The 17051-nt window shown below is 42.9% G+C and overlaps 1 protein-coding gene across 1 annotated transcript in view; it reads left to right on the plus strand.

Annotated features, from left to right (window-relative positions):
• dennd1a (DENN/MADD domain containing 1A) overlaps positions 1-17051 on the plus strand; it is a 171828-nt gene that overhangs the window by 32902 nt on the left and 121875 nt on the right. The window contains exon 3 of the mRNA XM_052525273.1: positions 3945-3988. Within this exon, the coding sequence (XP_052381233.1) occupies positions 3945-3988 (44 nt within the window). The remainder of the gene's footprint in view (positions 1-3944; positions 3989-17051) is intronic.

Consider the following 17051-nt stretch of genomic DNA (forward strand, 5'->3'; position numbering starts at 1 on the left):
CATGGCCTGTGAAGTGACAGAGTGAGGCAATTTCTCTCTGCATCTCGCTCTTCTTTTTCTCTGTCTTTTTCTCTGTCACATTTTCTTCTTCAGCTCACCATGCCATCCCCTCCAGTTGATATAATCCATATTGTGTGTTGGTGTGTGTGTGCAAAAACCTCCCTTGCTAAGAAATTCACAAATTACAACCAACTAAGCTGTCTTAGTTCAGCATCAGTGTTCACTGTTGTAGTGAATTGTATTCTTTGTATTAGGTTGTGGTTAATATTGTACAATCAAACAAATACAGTATCTCACGTTCATTGGCTTGGAGCTAACCTGGCTGGCAGATTGTGGTGGACTAAAAGAAAACAACACATCTATTTTGGCACTGCAAAAGGTCCAAAGGTTGTCATGGTCATTAGCCAAGCACAAAACTCCCACACTCTTGTTTGGTGCTCTGTCGGAGGTGATGAGACGTGTTCAGTGAGCAGAGAAACAGTCTACCTTCTTGTACTGTCTTATGAAGCCTTTTATTTCAATGGAGTTTTCACTGAATTGTTTGTCAAATACACAGTTTGTTGTATGTTACACTTTGACAGTTATAACGCTATCTGGAGTAACTCTTGTTTACAGGAAAGACAGCTAATATGATACAGTGATGCTAATGTTGTGAGGATGAAAGCACCATTTGCTAGTGTTCAATTAATAATTTTGTATATTGAATTTGTCAACAATCTGACAAACACTCATATTGGCCCTTACATTACCAGCGACATTATCTGCTCTTCACGACCTAAGACTATCCATCATTTAGAATTAGCATTAGCAACCACATCAGCGCTGTTGTTGGCCATCCCAGCTATAACCCTCTCTCATTAATCAACAACACAGTTAGCCTGGAGAGTGCTGCGCAGTGTCCATATCTACCTGCTTATAAAGCTGCTACAGACAGTTAGCCTGGAGAGTGCTGCTGAGTGTCCATATCTACCTGCTTATAAAGCTGCTACAGACAGTTAGCCTGGAGAGTGCTGCTCAGTGTCCATATCTACCTGCTTATAAAGCTGCTACAGACAGTTAGCCTGGAGAGTGCTGCTCAGTGTCCATATCTACCTGCTTATAAAGCTGCTACAGACAGTTAGCCTGGAGAGTACTGCTCAGTGTCCATATCTACCTGCTTATAAAGCTGCTACAGACAGTTAGCCTGGAGAGTGCTGCTCAGTGTCCATATCTACCTGCTTATAAAGCTCCTACAGACAGTTAGCCTGGAGAGTGCTGCTCAGTGTCCATATCTACCTGCTTATAAAGCTGCTACAGACAGTTAGCCTGGAGAGTGCTGCTGAGTGTCCATATCTACCTGCTTATAAAGCTCCTACAGACAGTTAGCCTGGAGAGTGCCGCTCAGCGTCCATATCTACCTGCTTATAAAGCTGCTACAGACAGTTAGCCTGGAGAGTGCTGCTCAGTGTCCATATCTACCTGCTTATAAAGCTGCTACAGACAGTTAGCCTGGAGAGTGCTGCTCAGCGTCCATATCTACCTGCTTATAAAGCTGCTACAGACAGTTAGCCTGGAGAGTGCTGCTCAGTGTCCATATCTACCTGCTTATAAAGCTGCTACAGACAGTTAGCCTGGAGAGTGCTGCTCAGTGTCCATATCTACCTGCTTATAAAGCTGCTACAGACAGTTAGCCTGGAGAGTACTGCTCAGTGTCCATATCTACCTGCTTATAAAGCTGCTACAGACAGTTAGCCTGGATAGTGCTGCTCAGTGTCCATATCTACCTGCTTATAAAGCTGCTACAGACAGTTAGCCTGGAGAGTGCTGATCAGTGTCCATATCTACCTGCTTATAAAGCTGCTACAGACAGTTAGCCTGGAGAGTGCTGCTCAGTGTCCATATCTACCTGCTTATAAAGCTGCTACAGACAGTTAGCCTGGAGAGTGCTGCTCAGTGTCCATATCTACCTGCTTATAAAGCTCCTACAGACAGTTAGCCTGGAGAGTGCTGCTCAGTGTCCATATCTACCTGCTTATAAAGCTGCTACAGACAGTTAGCCTGGAGAGTGCCGCTCAGCGTCCATATCTACCTGCTTATAAAGCTGCTACAGACAGTTAGCCTGGAGAGTGCTGCTCAGTGTCCATATCTACCTGCTTATAAAGCTGCTACAGACAGTTAGCCTGGAGAGTACTGCTCAGTGTCCATATCTACCTGCTTATAAAGCTGCTACAGACAGTTAGCCTGGAGAGTGCTGCTCAGTGTCCATATCTACCTGCTTATAAAGCTGCTACAGACAGTTAGCCTGGAGAGTGCTGCTCAGTGTCCATATCTACCTGCTTATAAAGCTGCTACAGACAGTTAGCCTGGAGAGTGCCGCTCAGCGTCCATATCTACCTGCTTATAAAGCTGCTACAGACAGTTAGCCTGGAGAGTGCCGCTCAGTGTCCATATCTACCTGCTTATAAAGCTGCTACAGACAGTTAGCCTGGAGAGTGCCGCTCAGCGTCCATATCTACCTGCTTATAAAGCTGCTACAGACAGTTAGCCTGGAGAGTGCCGCTCAGCGTCCATATCTACCTGCCTATAAAGCTGCCACAGACCAGGGGGAGCCATGTCATACCCATGCACAGGACTTACACCTGAGATGCAGCTATGCCCATGCAGCTGGCAGACTGACACTCCCCTCCCCAGATGAGCAGATGGACAGACTGGCAGGCGGGTTAGACTGGTAGGGCGGGCAGGTAGCCAAGTGCACAGACGCACATCAGCATCCCGGCAGATATTGTAGACGTCCGTCTGAGTTGGAATTACCTCTGACAGTCTGACTCTTCTGCTCTGTTGTAGCGACAGTCAAGCAGGGACATCATGGTAATGTCATTTAGAGCTGTGTCATAGGCTTGGGCCTTTCATTGATGTGTCAGCAAATACAAGGATAGTAGAGGCTTATTTTAGTTTGCCTACTGGTCTTTTCTTTAGAGGATGTCTTGACTGATTCTAGCGACATATTTTAGGATGACATACTTATTAAGTGTACCAAACAGTCAAACTCTCCATCTTTCAGAGAGTTTGGGAAGGTCGTTCCTTTGAATTAAGTGTCTCTGGATTGGAAGAATTAGTGGTGGTTTAAGGGATTTTTAGCTTTGGCGGATGCTGGGACCTCAATGTCCTAAGCAGATCCCTGATGTTTCCAGTAATGTAGCCTGGAAGTCTATTGGCTGTGGTTAGTCCAGCAGACAGAGGTGGAACCCAGTCAGCCCCCTCAGGGGTGAGGGTTTTGGTTTGAGCCTTTAGGGAGAGAGAGTTTTGGATTGTTGTCTTTGATTCAGTGACCTTGACAGATTTTACGCTTGTGCAGCTGCCAAAACAAAAATCACAACCATAAATTGAAATACAAGAATTAGCAATCATTTGATGGACAGCACCTTCCGCGGGTCGGTAGAAAGCGGATGTTTACGGATTTCAGGGATACAGTATTTCCAGCCTAACTTCCGTTTACCATGAAAAACAAATATGGGGACTCCGCTCAGGGTCTTTTTACACCTGCTATGTTATGTTAGATGGACAAAATGACCCCCCCCCCCATTCTCATCCCTTAGGTTAGACTTCAACATGCACTCCAGTTGGAGGTTAAGCAAGACAGCTTAGTCCCCCCACACCCCCATCTCCCCCCAACTGAGAAAAGTGGATCATCAAATACACTCTGTTACTTCCTTTTTTTCTTTCTCAGCTCTCCTTTTCCGGAGAAAGGGAGGAAGAGGGTGGATGGGTTGGTGGTGGTGGGGGGAAGGCGGGATAGGGGGTAGTAACACCTCCCTCTCTGGCCCCTAATCAGCCAGGCAGCCTCAGCTGCCCTCCTCCGATCCCCTGCCAGGGTCCCTATCATCCTCTGATCAAATATTAATGTGCTCTACTCGGCCTGCTCACTAATCCAAAGCCAATTAATATTATCTGTCAATTATTTACAGATCCGGAGGTGCGGAGGCGATTCCCTGAGGACTACATCGACCAGGTTTGGAATGCATAATTAACTTCCTCTTTTCTATCTCTCTCTCTCATTTTTCTCTCTTCCTCTCACCCTCCCCCCTCCCTTTCTTCGCCACTATTTATTTATTAGTTTCTTTAGCTTTTTTCAGCCCCCTTTATCTTGATAGTTTTCTTTTTCCTGGTGTGGCCTATTTTGACTCTTGCTCTTTGACGTCGCCTGTCTCTCTTTTTGTGTGGGTGCGTATCGGCCCCTTTTTATTTTAATCTCTTGCCATTTATGGGGTCTTTTTTTTATGGGCGCAAGGGGGAGGTGGGACCGGTTGGTGTGTTTGACCCCGTCTCGCTCGCTCGCTGTGTGTGTGTGTGTGTGCGTGCGATCAGAAGTCCCCACAGTAAAACAAGGAAAAGTCGGGCAAGTGTGGACATTTCGCAGATCCCAACAAGGGAAAAGGCAGTTTTAGATTTACAATTATGGTTGTGATTAAAAGATAGGGGTTAGTTTTATGATTAGGGGTTTGGGATTAGGGAAAATAGGATTTTGAATGGGAATAAATAGTTTGTTCCCCACAAGGATAGTAAAAGGTGTGTGTACATACAGTAGATGTGTCTGTCTTCGCTAGTATAAAGGACACTACTATTGTCTGTGTACCGGGCAATGCAGACACATGCAGCTTCAGAAATTCATTGTAGCTCCCAAGATTTGAAAAAGGCTAAAGAAGTAATATGAATGCAGAGTTGTTTTTATATTTATTTTTTTATAGAAACTTGATACAAACTTGACAAACAAACTTTCTTTGTGTTTGAGAAATTGCAATTTTTTTTTTGAAAGAGAAGAGAACTTTCTTGGTTTGTTGCTTTCTTGGTTTATTTGTTTGAGAGCAGTGAGAATCCCCCCGCTTTGTCTTTCTTCAGACAACAAGACGTCTTTGTTGTTTGCGGCGTCTCTCCTGGCTCTGTGCATTCGTTTGCGACTTTGCAGAGCGACGAGAGAGTGGGTGTCGAGCTCTTCTCCGTTGACTAATTGCGCCGTCAGTCACCATAGCCATATGCTTCCTTGATATTGCTAGCATATCTCTGACACCTCCTCTGCATACACAGTGTATATTCACACAAAAACACAAACCAAAACTATTCTGTAGACATTTTGTCGTTTGTTTATTACACAAAGGACTACATGGCGTTGCCGGTGAAAAGGTACTTTTGATTAGAAGTAGGAGGGTGCATGTTTCCTCTAATTTTTCTTCCTCCTTTCATCTCTCAAGCATCCAGGGTCATGTTAAATCAATGGCGTATTGACCTGGATCCTACGCGTGTTACCATAGAGCCGTGCCCATAGAATCCTCCGAGGTAGCAACTGGAACTCATTGTCCTGCATGCTCTTCAAAGAGACAGAATGCCAAACATGAATTCAGGTTGCCCTGTTAGTCGAAAAAACAACAACATTCTATTAACCAAGCGGGACACACACGCATGCACAAACGCACACTTGCATGCATGTAGACACACACACACACACACACACACACACACACACACACACACACACACACACACACACACACACACACACACACACACACACACACACACACACACACACACACACACACACACACACACACACACACACACACACACACACACACACACACACACACACACACTAATCACGTAGCCTTGTTTATTCCAAGCGAAGCAACCTCCCCCCGCCCGTCTCTCTCTCTCTCTCTCTCGTTCTGTTTCCTTCTTGTGCAATTATTTGATGCAGAAGAAAAGCCACATCCTTTGTTGCTAATGGATGTTTCATCCCAGGCCACCTTTGTTCCATACAGTAAAGAATCTGTCTTGAATTACGGGGCCTACGTTGCTCGTTGCTCTAGGAACGAGAAGGGGAAAGAGAGACTGAGATGAAGAGAAAGAGCGAGGAAGAAAAATAGAACGAGAAGTAGAGTTTAAGAATATTGGATAGAGAGGAAAGATGATAGGTAGTGAAAAATTGATAATGATGGCCAACCCTTTGGCTTCCCTTGAGCCGCGATGCCACGCTCCTTCACCCATCCCCCTCTTTGTAGTTCACAGAATGACGGAGGAGCAAGGCCCAAGAGAGAAGAAGAGAGTGAGAAGATGAAAGATGGCTGGAAACAAAAGAGGGTAGCTGGTACCAGTCCCAGTCTCATTCCCATCTGTGGGTTCTTAATGATGTTCCCCCCAAACACACCGCACCCTGCCCAATGGCCAACCCAGTAGCTCCCTTACATCTCTCTAGTTGGCAACAGTATGGCATCAGTCAACTCTCAGCTGGAGCCTCTAGGACAACAGGGTCTGAAACAGCAGCCTATATTCCCTTTATACTGTAGTGCAGCTTTTCCCAAACTCAGTTCCTTGGGTCACCCTGGGTGCACGTTTAGTTTTTTTGCTCTAGCACTACACAGCTGATTCAAATAACCAACTCATTATCAAGCTTTGATGATTTGAATCAGCTGTGTAGCGCTACGGCACCTCTTTTAGCCAGAACCCTATGTGGTATATCCGAGGCAGCCGTAGATAGTGGGTCGTGGGTTTTACTCATCGGGCATCATCTGAAGGCTTGTGTTTAATGTTAACCAAAAGGTCATTTGATTTGATTTGTGTTCAGTTTGCGCACTTGGATACTCCTATGCAAGGTGTAAGAAAAACTACCCAGGACTGTTATTCAGACACACAAGCGTATTTGTTTCTGAAGAGGAGGAATAGTTGCTTGTCATTATCTTGTTTGTCCTTTCTCTCTGCCGCTGATAGATCTCGCCATTTGCGCAGGGGAATGTAATCGGAAATGTAAATAAGCCGTTTGATAGAAAGTGACGGAATAACGAGCGGAATTTCCCTCGCTTCTATCTTCTCTCTCTCCAATCGCTCCCTCGCTCATAATTAAAACAAAGCTTTCGCCCTCAGTCTCTTCTCACTCGTTTTCTCCATCTCCATCTCCATCCTCTGACACAGCCACATCGCATTGACACATAAGCTTTGAATCCTTTAAATTAGGCAGCTGCTGCTTGTTTTCCTTAACTTAATACGACAAGGTACTTTTTCCCCGTAATGGAGAGAAATCGTTTTTTGAAGTTGGGCTGGCTTTGATGTAGCGTGCCGCTAGACCATTTTAACTTCTCCGGCATAGGGGGAAGAATCGAGGCGCTTTTAACAAGGGAATATTCAAATTTGGTGACCTTCTACCAAAAGAAGAAGTAGAAAGGGAAACGGAGGGAGAGAAAGTGGGGGTGTTGAATATTCACATTTGCACACACACACTACAGACGTAGGATCTTCATTTGATCACTCTTTTGTCGCTGAAAATGTTCCTGCACAGCAGGAAATGCAAACGTGTAGTGCATTCATGTTTTAACAAGGCTTCTAAAGTTTGTAATTTCCACTTTAAAATGCCAGACTTAATTTGCCCTAAAGAAAAATGTTTCAACCCCTACAAAAATGTCCATTAATTATATTCCACATAATAATTCACATGTCCTGTTGCTGCAGGATTATTTTCCTGCTGTAGCAAACTGGCTCAAATTAAAATTCTACATCTGTAACACACAAACTGCAGGAATTAACCAACCACCAATAATGACCTCTGATCTCCATGACAACTTCACCTGGAGACCTTGATGACACTGGCACATAATCTATCAACAACTGGCGATAGTGATTAAAAGGTCTTATCTAGAGGCATTAGATGTCCACATTAGGCTAAGTCGTCTCTTTCAGAAGAAAAATGTGTGCGTAGATAAAATTAACTATCACATATCACCAACTCCGGCAAAGTGTCAAGCTCATGAAATAGGCTAGATTTGTGGTGTAGGATTACATTTCCCAAAGACCTGACCTCAGGTCAGTGTTACATCTTATTCCCTACACATTAAGCCTTCAGGTAAGGTAACGTTAGCTGAACCTCTACCTGACACCAGATTTGTGGAGTGCAGCTTAATCCCATCTACTAGTAAACCCATCATTACCCTGTGTGGGAAAAATATGGCTGCTTATTGTGCCTTCATCCTGAAGGGAGATAATTGTGATGTGGTTTTCCCAGTGCTTGTCTGACGGTCTGGGGTGTATCTCTTAATTGCGGCTCACCTTAGCGTGGCTTGGCGTCGGCTCCTGGGGACACCTGGCTGCACATATGGCATCAGTTACCGACGTAGGTGAAGGCAACCGTTAAGCATCTGGAGCAGGGGAGGGAGGTATTGGAGGGAGAGAGAGAGAGAGAGCGAGCAAGTAGATGAAAACATAGAAAACCCAGCTGTCTGAGAAATGGAAGTGTTCCAAGAATTGTATGTTGTTAAGGTATGAGGTTCAAATGTGAAGATGTGCAAAGTGAGTTGGTGGACAACATGCGAAACACTGCATGCATAAAGAGAGAGACAGGGAGAGTGACAGGGAGAGTGACAGGGAGAGTGACAGGGAGAGACAGGGAGAGAGACAGGGAGAGTGACAGGGAGAGCGACACCCAGTAACTGTTCTTCCTCATTTGACTTCCAACAGCAAACAAGCAATGAAACTGTCACGCCCTGACCATAGTAGAGGTCGAAATTGCCGATTTAATTAGGGCTGATTTCAAGTTTTCATAACAATTGGAAATCTGTATTTTTGGGCGCCGATTTTGCCGATTAAAAAAAATATAATGTTTTTATTTTTATACCTTTATTTAACTAGGCAAGTCAGTTAAGAAGACATTCTTAGTTTCAATTACGGCCTAGGAACCGGCCTTGTTCAGGGGCAGAATGACAGATTTTCACCTTGTCAGCTCGGGGGATCTTGCAACGTTACAGTTAACTAGCCCAACGCTATAACCACCTGCCTCTCGTTGCACTCCACAAGGAGACTGCCTGTTACGCAAATGCAGTAGAAGCCAAGGTAAGTTGCTAGCTAGTATTAAACTTATCTTATAAAAAACAATCAATCAATCATAATCACTAGTTATAACTACACATGGTTGATGATTTTACTTGTTTATCTAGCGTGTCCTGCGTTGCATATAATCGATGCAACGCTGGGGGACGATTTAACAAAAGCACATTTGCTAAAAAAGCACAATCGTTGGACGACTGTACCTAACCATAAACACCAATGCCTTTCTTAAAATCAATACACAGAAGTATATATTTTTTAATCTGCATATTTAGCTAAAATAAATCCAAATTAGCAGGCAATATATGCAACAGTTTGGGCAGCCTGGCTCATTGCGAACTGCCAGAATTTTACGTAATTATGACATAACATTGAAGGTTGTACAACGTAACAAGAATATTTAAAATATCGAACGGTTCCGTATTTCACTGAAATTATAAACGTTTTTGTTTTTGAAATGATAGTTTCCGGATTCGACCATATGAATGACCAAAGGCTGGTATTTCTGTGTGTTATGTTATAATTAAGTCTATGATTTGATAGAGCAGTCTGACTGAGCGGTGGTAGGCAGCAGCGGACTCGTAAGCATTCATTCAAACAGCACTTTTGTGCGTTTTGCCAGCAGCTCTTCGCAAGCACAGCGCTGTTTATGACTTCAAGCCTATCAGCCTAATGGCTGGTGTGACCAATGTGAAATGGCTAGCTAGTTAGCGGGGTGCGCGCTAATAGCGTTTTAAACGTCACTCGCTCTGAGACTTGGAGTAGTTGTTCCCCTTGCTCTGCAAGAGCCGCGACTTTTGTGGAGCGATGGGTAACGCTGCTTTGAGTGTGGCTGTTGTCGATGTGTTCCTGGTTCGAGCCCAGGTAGGGGCGAGGAGAGAGACGGAAGCTATACTGTTACACTGGAAATACTATAGTGCCTATAAGAACATCCAATAGTCAAAGGTATGTGAAATACAAATGGTATAATACAACCTCTTACCTTGGAATATTGAAGTCTCATGTTAAAAGGAATATTCGTTCTCATGTTCTGGGCAAGGAACTCAAGGCACATATTGCACTTTTACTTCTCCAACACTTTGTTTTTGCATTATTTAAACCAAATTGAACATGTTTCATTATTTATTTGAGGCTAAATGTATTTTTATTGATGTATTATATTAAGTTAAAATAAGTGTTGATTCAGTATTGTTGTAATTGTCATTATTACAAATACATTTTTTTTTAAATTGTCAGATTAATCGGTATCGGCGTTGAAAAATCATAATCGGTCGACCTCGAGCTTTTTATTCTCTATGTTGGTTAGGTCGGGGTGTGACTAGGGTGGGTTATCTAGGTGATTAAATGTACATCTATGTTGGCCTGGTATGGTTCCCAATCAGAGGCAGCTGTTTATCGTTGTCTCTGATTGGGGATCATATTTAGGCAGCCATTTCCCCATTGTGCTTTTTGGGATCTTGTTTTTGTGTAGTGCCTATTAACACTGCAATTACTTCACGGTTCGTTTGTTTTCTGTATTTGTTTTGGTGAGTTTCTTTGACATAGACATGTGGAACTCTACGCACGCTGCACCTTGGTCCAATCATTCAGACGATCGTGACAGAAACGGAATGCTTCCTGCCCATTAACCCTCCGCCACTACTTCTGATCCTGGCCTGTGAAAGTGACTTTACTGGGGGAGACTGACAACGATTTATCAACCTTCACCCTGCCTCTGGAGGAAGGTGGTGCAAGTGGTTGTTTTCAGATACATTTGCCTAACCTTCTGTGAGACTGAAATACAAATTAGGGCCTTAAAATTGAGTCTTACGAGATTTGCAAACTGGAGGCGCTGACATAGCTTCCTGAAGGCAAGAAAATGCCATTTTATAATAGTTCATCAAGTCTCAAGTGGTTTGGTTTGTTGACCCAGTGGATTTAACTCTGATAGACTCTTGGTAATTGACCGATCTAAAAGGCCATTGATTTTCACAGAAGTCAAGGGGAAGTTGAAATAGCGTATGTGAAACTTTACCATGAATTAAATATGGCCTTGGCCTCAACCATGGGTCGACAGTGCAGATTGAATTATTGATATTGAATTATTTGTCTTTAACTATAGATTAAGCGGACACTAAGGAGCCGGTTTCTTGGATCCAGATGAAGTCTAGGCTAGGCATTCGGGAGATTCAGGAAACCAGCCCTTGAACATTGTAGTAGGGGTTAATGTTTCTCTGAAATAGATGATGACCTAGTCATATGTTGGCTTGTTGTGTAGCTTGCTAAGGTGAGCTAATTATGGACGTGTTCAGTTCTAGTCTTACACCCTTCCCATTCACCCTGCTGGGTTCCCTTCCGCTTGTGTCCCTAATCTCCACGTGAGTACCAGGCATTTAGAGGTAGCCACACATGGCCCAATATCCTGTTGAATATGCCCAAGGCCCATTGCCACCCCTCAGCTTCCCTTCTCTTCATCCCCTCCAGTCGTTCATCCCCCTTTCTCCTTTCTCTCGCCTCTGTCAGGATGAACGGATTCAAAACAAAATAAAAGAGAAAAAATAATTGCTTGTTGTTTAACCCCTCTGGATTGGCTAAATGTGTACATATAGAGGTTGCAGTTGCGTCACATCACCTAGCAACCACACCAGGAGCCATGTTGGAAGACCAGAGTCAGTCTTTTGGACCTTTGTTGCCCTGTGTGTCCTCCAATTGTCCACATCGCTGGCTTTGTTTTGCTTTGTATTTCTAAGGACCTTAAACATATGTCCTTAGAAAGGCAGTAGGATAACCTATTCAAGTAAGTAAATAGTTTTTATATCATTTTCAAAATATATGTATAATTACCTAGCTAGCTTGCTACAATAAATTAGCATTAATGTGTAGGCTAACTCAAATGAGCTCCTAATGTATTGTTAGCATGCTAGCTTACTTTACATACTGCATAGCTAAGTGAAATAGATATCTCCAGCTACAGTTAGCTAACTTAATTTTAGCTTGCTAGCTCTTGATGTATGTGTCATCATACGTAAAAAAATACAAACTCTAAATGCATACAGTATGTAGCTAGGTAGCTAGCTAGCTAATAACCATGGCATGACATTTTTGGTGAAAAAGAAAAATATATTTGAAATGTAACCTTTATTTAACTAGGCCAGTCAGTTAAGAACAAATTCTTATATACCATGATGGCCTACACCGGCCAAACATGGATGACGCTGGGCCAATTGTGCGCCGCCCTATGGGACTCCCAATCACGGCCAGTTGCATTCGAACCAGGGTGTCTATATTGACTTCTCAAGCGCTGAGATGCAATGCCTTAGACCGCTGCACCACTCAGGAGTCCGAGTGAAAGGATTAGCAGCTCCAGCTGTCAGAGAAGGGGAGAGAGTCGGCTACTCTGGATAAGACAGGTACCTTTGTGGGAGGCCATTATTACAGTTTAAAAGTCATACATAATGTATAAACCTATTCCAACTGGAGCACGCCAACCCTGCTGGGTATGCAGGCTTCTGTTCCAGCACTAACACCTGATTCTAGTTTTTTTGTTTTGCACATTTCCCCTCTGAATGGCACACACAATCCATGTCTTATTTGTCTCAAGGCTTAAGACTGTCTTTAACCCGTCTCCTCCCCTTCATCTACACTGATTGAAGTTGATTTACCAAGTGACATCAATAAGCTATCATAGCTTTCACCTGGATTAATCTGGTCAGTCAGTGTGTATGAGGCTAATCATTATACCAGATGTTGTACATGCCTTGTGCTGACATCAAATTGTTTAGTACAAATCCAACCCTTATAATGCCTGGAAGCAGGAAATGATGGGATCCGTAGATTAAAACATACAACTACTACTGCCAAGTTCAATGCCAGATACTCTTTTCCCAAAAGGTCTGAGTGGCACTTGGAGGTGCCACTGTGATAAGGAAGATGGTTTGCCTAAGACTACCATAACAATTACATTGTCTATGCTAAATGTGTTTAAATTGTCAAATAAAATAAAAATAGTTAGATTATAAGAAATATATTTTATTCATTGGGGCAAGGGAAAGCAGAGATGAACACAAAATACTTTAAATTTTACCCATACAACAACAGCCTATTATTCAAGTATAATATGTTTAGAATATCATAAACAATAGAATTTCATTTTATATATTCATGCATTTGTAGATAAATATATTACTGTGAAACTTTGTTTCTGTTTAAAACCTCTATGGGATGGGTGTCCCTGAACCCGGGACGGTTGTTGCTAATGTGACTAGTATGCCATTGTTTTCAGCAGCCAACTTTCCAGGACATAGACATGTCTTATATGGGCAGAAAGCTTAAATGATTGTTAATCTAACTGCAGCTGTAGCTATTACAGTGAATAAATACCATGCTATTGTTTGAGGAGAGGGCACAACAACAACAACGTTATCACGGCAACTGGTTTGATACATTCACCTCTGAATGTACTTACATTCAGTAATCTTGCTCTGATTTGTCATCCTGAGGGTCCAAGAGATAACATGTAGCATAGTTGTGTTTAATAAAATAAATATATATGTTCAAATGTAGGAACTGGGGTCTACAGTTTGACCTCTCTGCTATCTCTAGCCCCATACCCATCCAGCCCGGCCATCTATATGTGTGAAAGTTAGTGTTTTAGCTAATGATCCATCATGTATGGGGTGGCAGGATAGCCTAGTGGCTAGAGTGTTGGACCAGTTACCAAAAGGTTGCTAGATCAAATCCCCGAGCTGACATGGTAAGCATCTGTTATTCTGCCCCTGAACAAGGTCTTTAACCCACTGTTCCTAGGCCGTCATTGTAAGTAAGAATTTGTTCCTAATTGACATGCCTAGTTAAAAAAAGCCATTAAAAAAAAGCTATGACATTCCTGGGAGTGTGTAAACTTTCATTTTTTATTACCATTGCATTTTTGTATGTTCTCTATAGTTATGTACTTGAAAATGTATCAATTGACCAATTCGGCACATTTGGGTAGACTCCTGGCAGACTTGATACAACATATTGTACAGTAATATAATTCTTCACTGGATCAGTCTGAAACGTTGCACACACTCCTGCCATCAAGTAGCCAAAATCTAAATTACACCTAGACTCCTATCTGAATGTATGGCCTTTCTCTTGCATTTCAAAGATGGGAAAAAAAAAAACACATGTTTTTTTGTTTGTATTATCTTCATCAGATCTAATGTGTTGTATTCTCCTACATGAATTTCAAATTTCCACAAACTTCAAAGTGTTTCCTTTCAAATGGTATCAATTATGTGCATGTCCCTACTTCAGGTCCTGAGCTACCGGCAGTTAGATTTGGGTATGTCATTTTAGGCAAAAAAAAATTAGGTTTTAATCAGAAGTTATTGCTACACGATTCAATTTAAGGGGACACTTTCGTCATGACAACAAGGTGACTGGGCTCTCTACTCAAATGGCACAACAGAATCATTCAGATTGACCAAGGGACAACCATTTTGTCTAACTGAGGAATGTCCCCTTTTATATCTGGAAAAGGACAAAGTAGTAAAAATAGAAACTGATGATGCTGCAGCGTTGCTCATCTTCACAGTGTGAATCCAGTTGACATCGGTGTCTTGATAGAGGTCAGCTGGTGAACCTAAAGTAGAATAGAACTGAGGGGTATTTTACTGAAATTCTGTTACCAAACTCTGCACAGTTTTCCAGTAAATATGTGTTGTAGAATTATCAGTGGAAATTGTTTAAAGTAGTCATTGTGCATGGATTTGCTTGCTAAACTTTTATATCAATGGTCTTTGTTTGGCATACATTTTCAAGTAAAATAAAATCATGCATGGAATTGCCCCTATTCCATTTAGGCCTTTGTCCTATGCTGTAATGCCCATACATTTTCTCAACAAATGATCATTGGGTCAGTGCCACTGGAAAGTGTTTTGGGGAAATAATATCCTCTTTCAAGCTATATGCACATCATATTGTGCAATTCGTGTCTCCCCTTTTCGTAGGCCTAGACTAGATGGTTGCATTCAAGACAAGGTCGTTTTTATTGATCTGTTTATAAAAGGCCATATTTTTCCCACGCAAAGAAAAGAGAAGAAACGTCTCTGATACAGCATATCCACTATGCTATGTCCATATTTACTATGCCACTATGCAGTCAGCCATACACAGTGATTAGACTTAGTTATATTTATAGCCTAAATTAACACTATCCAGTCTACTCATCACATTAGGAATAAACTCAGCAAAAAAAGAAACGTCCTCTCACTGTCAACTGCGTTTATTTTCAGCAAACTTAACATGTGTAAATACTTGTGAAAACATAAGATTGAACAACTGAGACATAAACTGAACAAGTTTCACAGACATGTCACTAACAGAAATGGAATAATGTGTCCCTGAGCAAAGGGAGGGTCAAAATAAAAAATAACAGTCAGTATTTGGTGTGGCCACCAGCTGCATTAAGTACTGCAGTGCGTCTGCTCCTCATGGACTGTACCAGATTTGCCAGTTCTTGCTGTGAGATGTTACCCCACTCTTCCCCCAAGGCACCTGCAAGTTCCCAGACATTTCTGGGGGGAATGGCCCTAGCCCTCACCATCCGATCCAACAGGTCCCAGACGTACTCAATGGGATTGAGATCCGGGCTCTTCGTTGGCCATGGCAGAACACTGACATTTCTGTCTTGCAGGAAATCACGCACAGAACGAGCAGTATGGCATGGCTGGTGGCATTGTCATGCTGGAGGGTCATGTCAGGATGAGATTACAGGAAGGATACCACATGAGGGAGGAGGATGTCTTCCCTGTAACGCACAGTGTCGAGATTGCCTGCAATGAGAACAAGCTCAGTCCAATGATGCTGTGACACACTGCCCCAGACCATGACGGACCCTCCAACTCCAAATCGATCCCGTTCCAGAGTACAGGCCTCGGTGTAACGCTCATTCCTTCGACGATAAACGCCAGTCCTGTCTGGTCCAGCGACGGTGGGTTTGTGCCCATAGGCGACGTTGTTGCCAGTGATGTCTGGTGAGGACCTGCCTTACAACAGGCCTACAAGCCCTCAGTCCAGCCGCTCTCAGCCTATTTGCAGACAGTCTGAGCACTGATGGAGGGATTGTGCTTTCGGTTGTAACTTGGGCAGTTGTTGTTGCCATCCTGTACCTGTCCCGCAGGTGTGATGTTCAAATTTACCTATCCTGTGCATTTGTTGTTACACGTGGTCTGCCACTGCGAGGACAATCAGCTGTCCGTCCTGTCTCCCTGTAGTGCTGTCTTAGGCGTCTCACAGTACGGACATTGCAATATATTGCCCTGGCACATCTGCAGTCCTCATGCCTCCTTGCAGCATGCCTAAGGCACATTCATGCAGATGAGCAGGGACCCTGGGCATCTTTCTTTTGGTGTTTTTCCAGAGTCAGCAGAAAGGCCTCTTTAGTGTCCTAAGTTTTCATAACTGTGATCTTAATTGCCTACTGTCTGTAAGCTGTTAGTGTTTTAACGACCGTTCCACAGGTGCATGTTCATTAATTATTTATGGTTCATTGAACAAGCATGGGAAACAGTGTTTAAACCCTTTTACAATGAAGATCTATGAAGTTATTTCGATTTTTACAAATTATCTTTGAAAGACACGGTCCTGAAAAAGGGATGTTTCTTTTTTTGCTGAGTTTAGTAGCCTTACATTAGTCTACAAATGCGATAAAAGCATGCATGTTTATTGTAAAGGTGCATTACATGCAAATACACTACATGTCCAAAAGAATGTGGACACCTGCTTCTCGAATATCTCATTCTAAAATCATGGGCATTAATATGGAATTAGTTCCCCCTTTGCTGCTATAACAGCCTACACTCTTCTGGGAAGGCTTTCCACTAGATGTTGGAACATTGCTGCAGGGACTTGCTTCCATTCAGCCACGAGCATTAGTGAGGTCGGGCACTGATGTCGGGCGATTTAGGCCTGGCTCGCAGTCTGCGTTTGAATTCTTTCCAAAAGTGTTCGATGTGGTTAACGTCTGGGCTCTGTACAGGCCAGTCAAGTTATTCCACACCGATCTCGACAATCAATTTTTCTATGGACCTTACTTTGTGCACATGGCCATTGTCATGCTGAAACAGGAAAGGGCCTTCCCCAAACTTTTGCCACAATGTTGGAAACACAGAATCATCTAGAATGTCATTGTATGCTGTAGAGTTAAGATTTCCCTTCACTGGATCTAAGAGTCCTAGCACGAA

The sequence above is a fragment of the Oncorhynchus keta genome, chromosome 9 (genome assembly GCF_023373465.1).
Source record: "Oncorhynchus keta strain PuntledgeMale-10-30-2019 chromosome 9, Oket_V2, whole genome shotgun sequence".
NCBI classification, from domain to species: Eukaryota; Metazoa; Chordata; class Actinopteri; order Salmoniformes; family Salmonidae; genus Oncorhynchus; species Oncorhynchus keta.